At 37.3% G+C, this 16,986-nt stretch overlaps 1 protein-coding gene across 1 annotated transcript; it reads left to right on the forward strand.

Annotated features, from left to right (window-relative positions):
- The first annotated feature begins 1,786 nt into the window (after positions 1-1,786).
- On the forward strand, positions 1,787-16,061 carry cyth4b (cytohesin 4b). Its single transcript, XM_062436400.1, has 13 exons — positions 1,787-1,876; positions 4,446-4,528; positions 4,631-4,695; positions 5,647-5,713; positions 7,166-7,284; positions 7,764-7,844; positions 9,640-9,752; positions 10,102-10,250; positions 12,264-12,375; positions 12,642-12,718; positions 13,811-13,882; positions 14,033-14,187; positions 15,154-16,061. The coding sequence occupies exons 1-13, from the start codon at positions 1,858-1,860 to the stop codon at positions 15,233-15,235; spliced, it is 1,194 nt and encodes a 397-aa protein (XP_062292384.1). The 5' UTR covers positions 1,787-1,857; the 3' UTR covers positions 15,236-16,061.
- Positions 16,062-16,986: the final 925 nt, after the last annotated feature.

The following is a 16,986-nucleotide window of genomic DNA, read 5'->3' on the forward strand; positions in this document are numbered from 1 at the left end:
TAAAGTTTGCTGTGGTGTTGGATGTTCATTGATATCCCGGGATATCGTTGAGCACACCGACACAGAGTGGTGTCTGAGACAGTGGACTGACTCAGAGCAAATGAAATGGAGCCATTTTATACAGTAAGACCAAGGCAGTGATCAGCAAAGAAACAAAAGGCAGGAAGGGAGAGCATTTGCATTCAGACCTTACAGTGTGACACACAGGCAAGATCAAGGGATAACTCAGTGGGGGAAGGTGGTTCTTACTTAGGTGGTCAATTAACAATGTTAATTTGAAAGCGTCACAACAGGAGGAGGGTCTACATTCAGACAAAAGCCATAGATTAAATCATCAGGGGACAATAATGATCCAGGGCTGTGATGTCACTAGATCAAGGTGTTGTTCACAGGTGTCACTTGATTACATCACATCTCTGGCCAAACGTGGATTTCTTCGTCAGCTGCATATTGTTTCAAAAGGGGTGAAGTGCTGCAGTAACAACAACTCTGGACTTTATTTAGACTTCCTCCTTTGTACTCTTTGCAATCATGCGTGCATATGCACCACACGCACAGAAATACACACACAGAGAAACACACACACATACAGAGATCTGTAGTTCAGTTTAATTATAGTTTTTATGAAGTTTGATATACATGTGTAGAGGGATTAAACAATTAAAAGTAAGAAAATACAATTTTAAAATACTGATACAAAAACACATTGTCCAACTAATTGTTGTACAGTGGTAATAACTTTAATATAACTGTAATATTTATTATAACCACTAGATGGCATTTCTGCATCAATTATGTGAATAACCTTACAGTAAGATCAGCTTTATAGCTGTTGAATTGGATATTGTATTTAATTGACACACATTTGATGAAAAATCCAGATAAAACATACATACTGTGTGTTCCAGTAATGATGAATGTTTCAGTGGCTTCTCAGAGAGAAAGATGAGTACTTTAATCCTGTTACAGTATAATACAGTTAATCCAGATTATTTTTCTTTTATAATAATGATCTAATATTGACTTGCATATGTCATGTTTTCACTGTTCTGGAGGAGCAGATGCTACAGATGATTTTTAGTGGCATCCTGATGAGAGGAAGGTTGTAAGTGTTCGAGGCACTGTGTGTACGACCGCCCTGTTCTCCTTTCACAATTCAACCCGAGTTACTCCACAACAATAAGACAAGAGGAAAGGGGATCTTGTCTTCAATATATATATTGAATTTGAAGTTTAAGGTTAATAAACTGGAAATGTGTCTGGTGCTTCTCATGTAACACCAAATGATAGGAACGTGAGGGATTTAACCAATGAGGCACTGTGTGTACGACCGCCCTGTTCTCCTTTCTAATGCTAATTTCTCCTTTCTTAACTAATGCCTCAACAGATGATGATATTCCTGGCTTTCGAAACTCACATCCTGGCCAGTGTTTTGCAACTAAATTTCAAAACACTCTGTCATCTCAAAGTTTCAACCTCTGACAGAGGATGTAATCGGTGTTCTATCAAACAGCGGGGATATACAAAACGTCACATTCAAGCCACAGAAGCATGTCAATTGTGTTTAATAAACTTAAAATGAAGGACCATCACCCTCCTTGACTCCCTCATTTGTAAATATTGATCCTATCAATAAGATTTTACTTTGAAGGGTCTATGAGTCATTCTTTTTGGCTTTGTGCTGATGTCAGTTTGACAGTGAGATGTATGGGGAAGAGGTGTGGTTAAAAGAGAACATCGACTTCATTCATCTGTTATTGCTCTGTGTGCAGAGGTAGCCTGCGTATCTGAACATTTACATCTGACTACTGTGGCTTGTTCTGGGGGTTTTTTTCTCTTCTTTTTTATTGGATATCAATGACTGATTGCCAAATGGGTAAGACTTATTTTGCTTCTTCTCTCTCTTTTTATTGCTTTTTGTCACATTTCAAATTGTATTTTAGGATCCACAGTAACTCTAAAACATTCTTTGGCATTTTATTATAAGACTAAGAGGGCTGATAAATGTACTATTTACACCACTTGTTGTAGGATAAGGCAAATATACAACAGTATTAATGAATATCACCTGTGTCATTTAACTGCATAAACTGGTCTTTAACTTATTATCACACATAATGAGATAATTTATTATCCTGTCATTGTTAATGGGTGTTTGTTTGTGCTGCAGCCCTAATTAGTGTCGCTTATCATACCAATCTGTGAACCTTTTATTCTAAAGTGCACCTGCTATGGTTCTTCTCTGCACATTAACATATTTCTACAGCTATGATGAAACAAATGCACTTTAAAAAAAATGAGATACATTCTTTGTGGCTTGACCCATTAGTGCACCTGGACTTGAGATTATTGGTATACTGCTCACCGTCATGTGGACACTGGTGAGACCATAAACAGGGCATACATTGCATATCTATGCTGAAACACGGAAGAGTCACACTCTGTTTGACAAGAATCACAAGGGCAGACATCACTGATAATAATATAAAAAACAGAAGTTCCTATTTCTGGTTAGACGTCTAAACACTCCACTTTTAAAGTCATAGTGTCAAGTTTGCTTTGCTCCATGGATATGTTTTAGATCAAGACCAGAATCCACAGTGATGTTGAGTTTGATGACATGCCTGTGTACTTGTTGCACAAGCTCTTTAAAGGAAGGGTGGAGAAGTGGAAGTCAGTCCTGCGGTCAGATCATTAACAACAAACAGCTTAATTATCTCGAAGGGAAGCGTTGATGCTAACCTGACATCTTACAAGGGTGTATGTTTGTTTTTCACTCAATAACTGAGTGAACATGAGCTGCTGTCCTCCACCCTCCTACAAAGCACAAACTCTAAGGTCTATTTTAAATGGTATCAAAAGTCCTCTGTTGTGTTTATCATCCGGCCTACTATGCTGATGAGAAATTAATTTCTATTACTTCGGTCTGCTGGCTAACGTTCCAGTCAGTCCTTTATCACACGTAAGCGCTCAAGCTGACTTTTCTTGTGAGACACTCCAAACTCACCTTGCAAAAAAATTAGTATGCAGCAACCAAATAAATCAACCAAAAGTTTAATATTCTGTCAGTATGATGTTTCCATATGTCTTAGTTAGAAGTTAATGAATCTCAGTATGTGGATGCTGTTTGTCCAAGCTGTCTAGGGGTTCATGAACACATCACACCAGCGATAGAAAGCAATCATAGCTTTACTTTTGCAAAAATACAAGTGTTTGTTATGTTTCTTCACTTACATTAACAACAATATATGATGAGTTGAATGGCATACACATACTGTTCAATTGCAAATTCTATAATTCCTGCTGATTCAACAGGGCCTTTGGACTGTTAGTGCTCGGGCCCTAATTACACAGGTATTGCTACACTGACGTGCCACCTACCCTGTTAAAAACGTAGCAGTTAAGAAAAAATAGGGCCAACTGCTTTTACTAAAATTTGAATAGAAATAACATATTCTGTTTCCAAATACAAAACAGCATTGCATTGCAGCCAGAAGCAACATGTCATATACGGGAACACATTTTTCAGCATAAGAGCTGTGGCCATAATTTTAAAAGCTACCTTCGATTCAAACAATTTGTCATTAAGAACATTTGAGGAGGACATCTGTGTGATTTTATGTGTTAAATGTGAATTTTTAAAGGGGAAAAGATCAAAATTCAGAAGATATACTAACAAATATCTGATGCAAAAGAGTGTTTATATAAGAAATCTGATTTATTTCTCTGTGATTCTTAAATTCATGGCACAGAGTTGATTAGATTTTTTTTTTTTTTTCACAAATTACTTTTAACTAACCCATGGGGAAGTGACTGACTCTGGCTATTGATATTACATTAATCTAGCTGAGGGATCTCTGTGCTTCACCATGGTTGTTGATGAGCAGCCTATCTGTTGCCATAGAAACCTTCAAACACAGTTTTTGTGTTCTGATGCTCTGACGAAAGCCTTTCCTTAGTATGTCAGTTCTCATGATTCATACATCGCCTGCGTGTCTATTACCATCCCTTACGTTGGAGTGGCAACGGATGGAGTTACGAATCCACACATTTGTAATCTCCTGTCTGTACCGCGGGTGTGTTTTTCAAGAAAGGTATTCATGGCAATATTTTGTGGTTGTCTTTCATGAGAAAAACCCCAACACCTCTCTTCCCTTTGTTATTTTTAAATATACAAAACAATGATGTGTATGTTTTATTCAGACTGTGCACTGTACGAATACATCTACCTGTGGAGAGAAAAAGAGAAGATACAATGCTGTAATCACCAACTTTGACTGTAAAATATAAAAATTTGCACATTCTTTTGGTTTACAAAATATAATATATAAGATCTTAACAAACATGGTCAAATGATGCGTTTCTACAGTACGTTTGTGTGGGCTGGTTATGAAATTTGAGCTCAAAAGTGGATCCTGACAGAGTTTTTTTGTTCATTTCTGCAGTTTCCTCGGATTTCACGGCGGATGAGAAGATGGAGATGGACAATATCAAAATGTACAAGGAAGACCTTCTGGATGAAATTCAAGTATGTGCAGTGTTTGTGTATTCATGTGGAAATATGATATATATTTTGTATCAATCTATGTCTAAGTTCAAACTGAGCTTTCTCTTGTTTTATTCCATTCAGAAACTAAAGCTGGAGATAGACAATGTCATGGCGGGGATACTCAGCTTTGAGTCAGCGGAGGAAAAGTGAGTGTCAGTCGTGGAAAACCCCCCCAACCGCCTTTTAAACCATTAACCTTTTTTAATGCCCTTTTTAGAACTCCCACTAAATGCACCCACTTTACTTTACAATGTCTCACACTTGTTGTGACTCAGCGTTGCAGTATCTTTCCAGATGTTTTAAACCATGTCTAGGTTAGATTCTGTAGAAACCGGATGGCACAATTTCACTTCCAAGTTGCATGGAGAAGGGAAAAAAGTCAGAAGAAAGTCAAAGGTCCGGCAACACTTGGAGTGTAGAACAACTTTATATTAATAGACCAATGCTTGTTGCCTTCATTAGGGTCAGATGTTAGACTACTGACGTTCAATAACTATAGCCTCCATTACTTACCGCTATAAGATCATTATCAGAAACCTTAAAATAACACATTGCTCATGTGTTACTGTGCAGCACTGTGGTAAAGACAACTTTAACTTAACTTTAAACCTTGGTATCATATTCCAACTTTCTTTTTATAAAAACAAGTGGAACAAAGGGCAACTTCTCTCTTTCTGTTGCTCATTACTGCTATAGAACTGTTTGTGGCATAGAGATTGAAAATAGATAGATAGATAGATAGATAGATAGATAGATAGATAGATAGATAGATAGATAGATAGATAGATAGATAGATAGATAGATAGATAGATAGATAGATAGATAGATAGATAGATAGATAGATAGATAGATAGATAGATAGATAGATAGATAGATAGATAGATAGATACTTAGATAGATAGATAGATAGATAGATAGATAGATAGATAGATAGATATATAGATAGATAGATACTTAGATAGATAGATAGATAGATAGATAGATAGATAGATAGATAGATTTTTGGTATTGCAATATGTACAAATGTATTTATAGGGGTATTTATTAATTCTTCATTAATACTAACACTTTTTTGCTCAATGTTGCTTTTCCTGCAGCAAAACGGTAGAGAAGACTAAACAGTTCTCCAATGGGAAGAAGAAATTCAACATGGACCCCAAAAAGGTGAGCTCAGCAGTGTGTGGATGTGTGTGTGTCTGTGGATATTTGGGGGGAGGTTTGGTCACCAGAATAAAATGTTGGCACTGTACATTTCTGCAAACCGCGGATAGTTCAGATGACATCTATTAGAGATTACTTTCTTAGTATAAGGAAGAGGGATCGGATGGTTGACTAGAAATTGGTCAAACAGAAAGTTGGATTAGAGAGCCATGTTCGAGACCACCTCCACACCACTGCCGCCTAATTTCTGTTTCAACGAGCTAAATACAGTGTTTGTGAAGAGGCGTCAAGACATTTCCAGACATCTTTATTTATTTAATTTGTTTATTTTAATCCAAACCATGATCTTTCTCTCACCCTAACCAAATGGTTTGTGTGCCTAAACTTATCCAGCCTTTAACCACAGTATTGCCCGATCATAAAACAACTAATAATGGCCAACATTAAAAATATTCAATGTATGAAACGTAGACATTAAACACATCTGTGGTTTACAGAAACGTACAATGTCAACATTTTATCCACAATTAACAGGTCTTCATCAGCACAGTTCTTGATATGAAATGACTTCTTGCTCTTCTTTAAGAGTTTGAAAAGACCTTTAACAGCTCGGCGTGCAACCCTGAGCTTTTTTCGCCTGAGCAGCCTCAGCTCTTGCTTGCAGCCTATGTGTGGACTTCCTCCCTAGCTCAACCACATTTGTTTGCGGCTAAGAACTGACATTGACGTATTGTGGTTTCAATGACAGGTCAAACTGTTTACTTACTGGTAATTAAATGGTTTTGTTAGTGGAATAAGTCTGCTCTGAACAGTAGTGTTACAGATGAGCTGAACTCAAGGCCTTTTGCATGTATGTTTTCTTGAGATTATTGCAACATAACTTCATTAATATGACTTCAATTCAATATGAAAGCCCCAACACTACTCATATGAGCTCATTATGTAAAAGAGCTGCAGAACAGAAGTGGCAGAATTTAGTGTTGCACCATTGTATTTATTTTTTGATGGGGTTTTTTGGGTTATTTTGAATGAAAATACATATTTTAACAACCATTTTCCTCTCAACCTTGCCCCTTGTGAAGGAGAAGAAAGAGGAATAGAAAGTGTTTTTTAAGGAATTGGGTTTGCAGAAGCTGCAAGTTTGCTCGGTCCTATAAACGGGAGATGATATCATTATGAAACTAAGCACGTCTACCAATAGCACATTAGGCAATGTGTGTGTGTGTGTGTGTGTGTGTGTGTGTGTGTGTGTGTGTGTGTGTGTGTGTGTGTGTGTGTTTGGGCATGTTTGGGAACTTGACCTAATTGTTTCTCCCATCAGGTAAAATACTGTCACCTAAAAATGTTTTTTACCTGTGTCTGTTAAGCTGAAGGTGCATTAAAACAAACCCTGAACCGAAAAAAAATGCAGAAATACAATATAATACATGATCTATTTACTTTGTTTGTGTGCAGGGTATCAATTTCCTGGTGGAGAATAAGCATCTGGAGAGAAATGCACCATCTATTGCAGACTTCCTCTACAAGGAGGAGGGACTCAACAAGACAGCCATTGGAGAATTCCTTGGGGAAAGGTGAGAAAGGGGCGAGAACGGACAGACAGGAGGGAAATAAGGGATGAGGATGGAAGACAAGGAGGTTAAGCGAGAGGGTGACAAGTAGAAAGTGGGAAGTAGGAAGACAGGAGGAAAGACACAGGATTTGGGGTGTGAGTACAAGGGAGAGAAAAAAAAGGGAAATTTGAGAAGGAAAGAGAGGGAAAGAAGGGGAATATCAAGTGAATAATGGAGGAGAAATGGAAGTTGGTGATAGGAGGAAGGAGACGCTGCAGAGGTAGGACAGTATGTAAGAAAGGAGGATGGGGGGAAGAAACAAAACAGCCAAGAGAAGAGGGAGGACCATGGATGAGAAAATGAGAGGGAGAAGTAAGAGGAAAAGGGAGGGGGGAAATTGCAGCAGAGCAAGGAGAGAGGGATTATAAAGGCATGTTCCAACAGGGAAACTGAATATCTCCGTCTGGTCTCATGTGTCTTCCTTCCTGCCCGGCCCACAGAGAGGAGCTCCACCTCCAGACCCTGAAGGCCTTTGTGGAGCTGCACGAGTTCTCCGACCTCAACCTGGTGCAGGCCCTCAGGTCAGCTCCTTTATCTTCTCATTCATCATAATCATCATCAACAGGAACATTTACATACATGCAGATGTTGTCATTAGCAATTAACAATGAGTGCATCAACTGAATAACTTGACTTATTGTTAAAGTGAGTTCAAGTTTATATTAATTGTCATAAATTATATTTTAGTGTTACAAAGTGTTTTAGAGGCTGTTCCCACTTGTTTTTAAAATAATTTTTGCTGATAATTATCATTTCATTTCACAATAACAGGAACATAATCAACAACATGTGTTAATCACTAAAACAATGTTCATGTCCTAATCACCCAAATGTAATCTCTATTATGAAACTAATCATTTGACCTCTGTTGTATCATGTGAATACTCAATAATTATATTATAATCACATTTAGTTACCCATGATACACATAAATGCCGTGAGTCATAACACCAACCACAAAGTAAACACATATTTCCTATACATCACTGAGAGGGGCCGCTGTTAGCTGAAGCCACACCAGTGGAAAGCAGCAGATGTGTCGGTGGTGTGAGATGTCCTACTTAGATAACACAGTGTTAACATAATCCATAGCAGGTAAAAATGTCCTGCATTCAAAATTGTTAGGTTGTACTGTTAGGGAAATGTTAGGGAAACAGTTGTGTAATGTGATGTGATGTGATCAAAGTTATCTTGACTCGAACTGGTTTAGAGCTTACAAATTTATAACAGGAAGATTGTGTGGAGGAGGAGTGGAATCTAGCTTGTTGCGCTGCATATCGCAATCACTTGACTTTTTACTACTTTATAGACTTATCAAAGAACTGCTCAAGAAACATGATCGCTGGTATTGGTTTTTGAAGATGTTTCTAAACAAAATAATGTGACAAAGGTCAACAAGTGCAGCGGTGCGGTGCACTGGCTCACTTCTTCCTCAGGATGTTTTTACACATAATGAACTCAAAACAGTGTCATAAGGTAGAACCTCAAGCTCGCACCTAAGATAGATAGATAGATAGATAGATAGATAGATAGATAGATAGATAGATAGATAGATAGATAGATAGATAGATAGATAGATAGATAGATAGATAGATAGATAGATAGATAGATAGATAAATAGATAGATAGATAGATAGATAGATAGATAGATAGATAGATAGATAGATAGATAGATAGATAGATAGATAGATAGATAGAAACTTTATTGATCCCCTTGGGGAAATTTAGGGGAGAAATTTAAGTAGAGTACTTCAGGAATAAATGAGTTCAGAGCTGCAACATTTAGTCAATTAAGCAATTAGTCGATCGTATGAAAATGAATGGGCAGCTATCTTGATTGACTCATCATTTTAGCTGTTTTCAACATCTTACATGTGATAATTTAATGCTTTTCTTTGCTGTGCATGATATTAAACTGAATATATCTAAGGTTTGGACTGTTAGTCAGACTTAACAAAACATCTGAAGACATCACCTTTGAGTCCAAAATAAACCAAATAAACCAAATACTGTAGATATTGGTTAATCGATCATATGAGTAATTGCTAGTTTTAACCTCTAGATTAGTTGCATTACACACCTGGAAAAGAGTCGTCATGAATTACTAACCACCCGTTTTTATTAGTGGAAATTAACAAGTGTGTTTATACATTCGTGACTTAATGTGAGAATTATCACGCATGATTAATGATGTGTTTCGTTGCATGGCACAAACACTCTTCAGCTCAGATGCTTGGTACATCTACGGTTCAGCTACATAACCATGCATGTATTGCATAAAGAGGTCTCATGTTATTATGATTATTCATGTGATAGGCAGTTCTTGTGGAGTTTCCGTCTGCCCGGAGAAGCCCAGAAGATTGACCGCATGATGGAGGCTTTTGCAACACGCTACTGTGAATGCAACACGCATGTCTTCCAGTCGACCGGTGAGCTTCAGTAAACATCTGTCCACTTCCTGCTTTGACTATGTGTGAAAATGTGTGAGCGTGCATGTTTAAGAGAGGGTGACTGACCACAGCATCTCTCTCCATTTTTGTCTTTCTGACTTTCATTTCTTCTTTCTTTTCCTTTGTTCTTTTTCTTCTTCACTGAGTGTATATATGTAAACTAGATGACTTAAAATCAATAATGGGAACTTCATGGTGCTTCCTCTTATTCTTATTCATTGTGTGGGCATGTGTGTGTGGGTATGTGCATGTGTTTGTGTGTGTGTGTGTGTGTGTGTGTGTGTGTGTGTGTGTGTGTGTGTGTGGGTATCTTCCTCTGTATCACCAGACACGTGCTACATCCTGTCATTTGCCATCATCATGCTGAACACCAGCCTCCATAACCCCAACGTGAAAGACAAAACAACTCTGGAACGCTTCTTCTCAATGAACAGAGGAATCAACAATGGAGAGGATCTACCTAATGATCTGCTCTCGGTGAGAAACAATCAATCTTTATTCATATAGCGCCAAATCACAACATAAGTCATCTTAAGGCACTTTACACATAGACCAGGTCTAGACCCCAAATTCCCACATGAGCAAGGTAAAACTCCCCTTTAACAGGGAGAAACCTCAGGCAGAACCGGGCTCTAGGTGGGCCGCCATATGCCTAGACCCACTTAGAGCCTGGTGAAACACTGGCCAATCACAGTATCTGAATAAAACACCAGTAGGTAATAATCTGAATAAACTATTTATAAACATAAAACCTCCTTATTCGGTCCTCTTTAGGGGTCAAAACTGTTTAAATTTTTTTTTCTTACAGGTTATAGTGCGAAATGCAAGTGTCTTAAATTAGAAAATCTGATTTTCTATTAAACCAAACAGATGTTTATCTACATAAAACTAAGCTGAAGAATTAAAAAGATTTAAAAAATGACTTAGTTTGAGTAACCGTCTCCACACAAATGTGTTTAACTTCTGGTGTAGGATAAGAAAATGATTTAAAGGATTAGGTTAGTATTATTCTCTACTTGACCTATTGTCAAAAAAATCCCACAGAAACACTAAAACCAACAACATGTCAGTCCATTTGTAAATACTCTCCGGCTTCCCTACGCTGTCTGTGCCACTCTGCTCAGAGCCGGCTTCTTCCTACTAAAGATGTAATCATTAAAAAAAGGATCACACATCTATACTTTCATTTTCATCTCAACACAACAGCTGGCCAATGCAGTTTTTTAGCAAACATCACTCAGACAAGAATAAACTGTCTTTTTTAGGGACTACTTTCAGTGGTGGACTAATATAAATTTGGCGTTTTAAATAAGAAATTCGTCTGATGGATAGCTTAAGTGGAATCGACTCGAAATAAACTGTGGTATTTTTGTTCATTGTGGTGAGGCACGGATGAAAAAAACTATATGATATTCATTCATTGTAGGTTTTGGACTTGGAAAAATACAGAATATTACCAGCGTTACCTTTTACGTTAAGCCTGTTAGTGTTTCCAAGCAGAAATTGTAGATGTAGTTTGTATATTGCACATTTGGCACATTTTACTATGTTATTTATATATATACCTTCCATGCTTTTATAGTGGCATCAGATTTGCCTTAAGATATTAGATTGTAATATAACTGGAGACGTGTTTCGGCTTTCTTTAGTGTCATCCTACAACATATTACAACAAATATTTAAATTAAGTGAGTCAGAAAAAAAAAAAAACAGAAATAAAGATTGTGAAATAGCTTAAAGCCCGCGTTTCTATGGTTTTGATGACTCAAATTACTTGACGGCAAACGTTTTGTGTTTCTCATCAAGTTGTGGAGAACATGGAACATTTTATATGGAGAATGAAAAATAATTTAAAGGTATTCAAGTGACTCCCTCTGTGACCACTGAAAGAAGTCATACTTTACTATACACACTTTACTACACATATTACTCTTTGTGGGTAATAGGCTCATATAAAATGATTAATCATAAGTATATGTTTCTAAAAATAAAAATAATCTAATAATACTTGCGTACTGTGTAGCACACCATTTACTGGATTAAATAAAATGACGTTCTGTAATATGATATGAAACGGAAACACACACATGTAACCACGTTCAGGATGTTCTTAAGATTAGTTTCCACCCACAGATATGTCATAGTTACCAGTAGGCTGCGGAGATGATGTTAAATAATGTCACTGACTGTGAGCTAGTGATAGTTTATAAATGTGAATACCGGCTGATTCGGTATCTCTTAACTGAAATCACAAATAGAGACACATGCAATGAACTTTGGGAACTTAGTTTTAGACAAGTCATTGATATGTAAGTGATGATATTGGTATTTTAGTCGTCAGTTTGCAATTGTCTGTACTTTTCTCTGATTAGTGATGATGTTTTAGCTCAGAAATTAAGTTCTGTGGGTGGGAAGAGATTTTGAATGGTAGCATTTTTAAGGAGTTGTATTGTTTGGTATTTTTTTTTACTTTTCAACTACTCAATGCAGAAACTGTACGAGAGCATTCGCAACGAGCCCTTCAAAATCCCAGAGGATGATGGGAATGACCTGACTCACACTTTCTTCAACCCTGACAGAGAAGGCTGGCTCCTCAAACTTGGTAAAACTCCTCTTACAAATAATCTGTTTAGATAAATAAGTAAAATAATCTTGGCTAATTTGGGCAATTTATTAAACTACAAATTCCTAAAATGAACCAAAGATAACCAAGAAAAGATACTGTTTTCCATCACATCTAGCTGCTGAGGTTAATACAGAGGAAGCAGATAGAAAATGACCCAATAGTGGAGTACACCCTCATGAGTTTGCATACAAACCACATCAGTTTCAACATCTGTGTGAAGTTTCTCTCTCGCTGTATTACAGGAGGCCGAGTGAAAACATGGAAGAGACGATGGTTCATCCTGACTGACAACTGCCTCTACTACTTTGAGTTCACCACCGTAAGGCTCCAACTTTGCTCCTCACATATCACTTCAACATTTGTCTGAAATTATTTTAAACCCACCAATTCTCTGCTTATTTTTAATCCATGTTAAAAGATTGGCCCTAAAGATGGCAAGGTTGGTAGGTCAGTCTAACACTTTGGGTCTAGACTAAAGACACTACTGAACTGTAGTAAATGTGACGCCCAGAGAATTAATCCTATTTAGTGAACACCTGACTTTTCCTCTAGCGCTGCCATGTGATTCACATTTGTGGGAGTTAGTGAAATGTCTTGACAAATATTGGATAGATTGCCATGAAATTTGATTCAAACATGCTTGTTTGCCTTGGGTGACTTTTTACCGGTGCCATCATCAGGTCAACATTTCAAATGTTCTAATACTTTGGTTTATGACTTAGTACCTGCAAAACTACTAATGACATTCCCATCATCCTCAGCTATACTTTGTGTTTGTTTGCAAACATGCTAACGTGCTAACATGCTAACATAAGATGGTAACTATTAAGCCTGCTTAACATTAGCATGTTAGCAAACACTGCTTTGCCTAAGTAAAGCCTCATAGCATTGTCATTTTTAAACTTTTTACACAATTTAACTCTTCTTCTTGCTCCGCTTACATAATCCTTAAAATGACCTGTTTTTGTTTATACCGTTAGAATATTTCCTAAAATCCTATTATATTTCATTCAGGGGCTTAGTAACTAGTCAGGACCCCAGAAACAGGTTCAAAATCATTAAATAACGAAGGCCACATTTGCACCATTTACCTTCTGACCAATGTTTTAACCTCTGTCAAGATGTTCGAGTTGCAAAACGTTAACCAAACCTTAACCACAGATGTGGTAGAAAGCTATTACATGTACTAAAACCCAAGTAGTTTATTTTTTTTGCAATATGGGTAATGTTAGGAAGCATTCTGGTGGCCAGAGGACAATTTGTTATATTAAACAATTTTCTACAACCTCTACTTCCCCTCTTCTACTCTCCCTTCTTTTCGTGACACAAAACACGTTTACACCCTTTACATCTTGCTTTCTTGATGAATCATCAGACTCACACCTCTTTATCTCTTCCTGTCTGTCTGTAGGATAAGGAGCCCAGAGGCATCATCCCTCTAGAGAACCTCTGTGTGAGAGAAGTGCCTCAACCTCGCAAACCTGTAAGATACTAACATTTGTGTGTTTTTTTTTTTTTAACTATTAAACTGAAACATGCATAAAAGGCTAACTGAACTGAATTAAAAAGTTTTGTGTGGATGCACCTGATAGATTGACAGGCTAAGTAATATGGTGATTCTGGTGTCGTCTAGTACTGTCTGGAGCTGTACAACCCCAATAGCAGAGGACAGAAGATCAAAGCATGTAAAACAGAGACAGATGGCAGGGTGGTGGAGGGGAAACACCAGTCCTACACGATCTGTGCTGCCAACGCTGAGGAGAGAGACTCCTGGATCGAGGCCATCAGGTCAGACCACATACACACACACACACACGATTCTGCAAACATCAACACAAATACAAGCAAACCGACCAGATGCACCTGCACACTACCTCACACCTGTTTGTACTACTGTACTTGTGAAAACATTTATTGACAATTCCCTAAACATTTATATAGTCTTACAAAAAACTTACAAAAAAAAAAAAAAACTCCACACAGATCTTATGCGGAGGAAAAGCAAACCCTTATATTTTCAAATGTACAAGTGTGTTGAAAATCTTCACCAAAACTACACTTGGCCAAAAGCTAGTATTGTATAATAGTGTACTATGAAGTGCTGTGCTACTTGTGGCATGGGATTCATATGTAGTCACCACTCGCTTCTGTCTAAATCTATCCAAAGGTAACAAAATCTGCTTTTGGAGTAACTACCCCCCCCCATGCCGTTTCCCTATGCTATCAGCTGTCTTTTGTGCAAGGCTAAGCTATTGTAGTCAAATTAAAGTAAATACATTTCAATTTGGGAGATATTCCTAAAGGGGACATTTCATGCTTCTTGTAATTTCCTGTCATTAATATACAGTTACAGTAGTTCAGATGTCTGTTAAACATTGTCAAAGTTAAAAATCTAACTACTGTTTGTTTATGTAGCCTGCGGAGCTGGAGTTAACCAATCAGAACAGAGTATGCTCATTGGAAAAGGGGGCCTTAAAGAGACAGGAGCTAAAACAGCCTCTGTCAGAATTGAGGCGCTGCATAAAGGTCCAGTATAAGATAAACAATGAGTTTTTTTAAAACCTCTAAATCATGCAAATATTCCAGTAGATAAAAATACAGACTTGGAAATGTGCATGATACGTCCCCTTTAAATTTCACTACCCTGTTCAGAACATTTGTAATCATGTTTATAATATACAAAAGCACACACACATATGCTGCTGTTATTCACTCACAATCAAAATTGGCCTTTTTTTTTTTTACTTCAAACAGAGCGAGTATCACCAAGGATCCATTCTATGACTTGGTCTCAGTCCGTAAGAAGAAGGTGATAAACCAGGCCCCTCAAGATTGAGCTGTCCAGCGCCCCATGTGGACGTTTTATCATAGTGCACCACAGTGGGATTCTGTCCTACAAGATGTTTTTAACAAGACAACAGAGCACGGACACTGAAGGCTAAACAGACGGACAGTGGTCGTTTGGGCTAAAAGAGGGACTTCTCTTTCCACTTCTCTTTTTACAGACTGAACAACACAATGTCAAAGATGACAGAGATTGTTATTGTTGCTCTGTGTCATTGTGACAAGCCACAACATGACAAAATGGCTTTGGCGGTAACTGAATGTGTGGATTTGTGCATTTCTGTTTTAGATAATTTTTACTTGCATAACTTGCCATGAGAAGACTGTTACGCTTTTTGTTCATGTCTCGCTCCACAAGATTTAGTTAGCTACTAAGAGGAGGAAGACAATCAAGCATGTGATGTGTCAGTAGTTCCTCGTATGCTATAAAAAAGTCAAGATGTAGATTTTTGTTGATACTGAAGAGTTCTCACAAGGCTCAAAATAGAAAAGCACAAGTAAAATGCTTCACTTATGTCCAATGTCATTTAATGTTACAAGAGCTTAATCTCCACTATATATTGTTTTGATTTCTTGTGTGAAACTGTATCAATACTTACGAGTTGATATTAAATGTATAGTTCTTACCGAGTGACAAAGCACTGCAGAATACAGCCTGCATGTTAATGTTAATATTTCACTTACCATTAAAGCACAGTGCAATATGCATTGTCTGCTTTGCTGTAAATATGAATGAAATGTAAATGTACATAGTGTTTAATTGTAACTACTGTACTTGTTTTGAATTGAAGAAGTCATTATTTAATAAAAAAAAATGTGTTCAGATATTGGCATAAGACTGGATGTTGTGATCTGTGTTGTTCACAGAGCAAGTTGACAGCTGTGTTTTCAGTTGAATGCACTCCGCAACCCTAAGACCACACCTCATTTCCTCATGTGTACTGTTTGTCTGTGTCACTGTGTCTTTATGTTGATGTTGGTATTGGTTTGATCCACATTTTTGCATGTGCCTTACCTACCTAAACCACCATTGTGGTTGATGTAATATCGCATTTTAAGGTGTGGCAGCTAACCAATTTTATTTTTTCTAAAAACACTGTATGCACCGCTTCCTGTGAACTATCATCATATCAACAGCAGCAGGTGATTACACGTCAGTGAGAAGAAAATCCACATTGGAAGATGCTGTTCACACAGTTAGCCTACATTTAATATAGACCCATAGCATTATTAAAATTAAGGGTTTCTCCTTTTAATACATAATCATTACAAGAATCCTTTCTAATGGGCTTTGAGGGTAGGTGCTAAGAAATATGGCCCATCTCTTTCTGTGCAGAAATGTATTCAAAGGTTTGTTTGAAGTTAATTTGAGGCGTCTGCAGTCTAAGTTAGACTAAGTTGATTTCTTCCATAGTTAGTATCCTTTTTTATAACTATGCTTCCAGTGAAGTTCAACAAGTAAACACTGTCCAGAGAAACACATAAAGAAAGTTGTGTACTGTGGAAGACATGCACTTCATTTGACTAACTCAGATACATATAAACTATGTATATGCTTATTAGGACTGTGGATTTTGTCCCCCAATACTTGAACTAAAAACACATTTACAACAAAAGCAAGCAAAGCCTGACTTTACTTAAAAAGAAAAGTCAACCCGCCTTTTCATTGTCATAAATCCATTAATTCATCTTGAATGGAGTGAATTTGACCCATAATTCAATTCTGCATTTCTTTTGAAAACA

The sequence above is a fragment of the Scomber scombrus genome, chromosome 2 (genome assembly GCF_963691925.1).
Source record: "Scomber scombrus chromosome 2, fScoSco1.1, whole genome shotgun sequence".
NCBI lineage: Eukaryota > Metazoa > Chordata > Actinopteri > Scombriformes > Scombridae > Scomber > Scomber scombrus.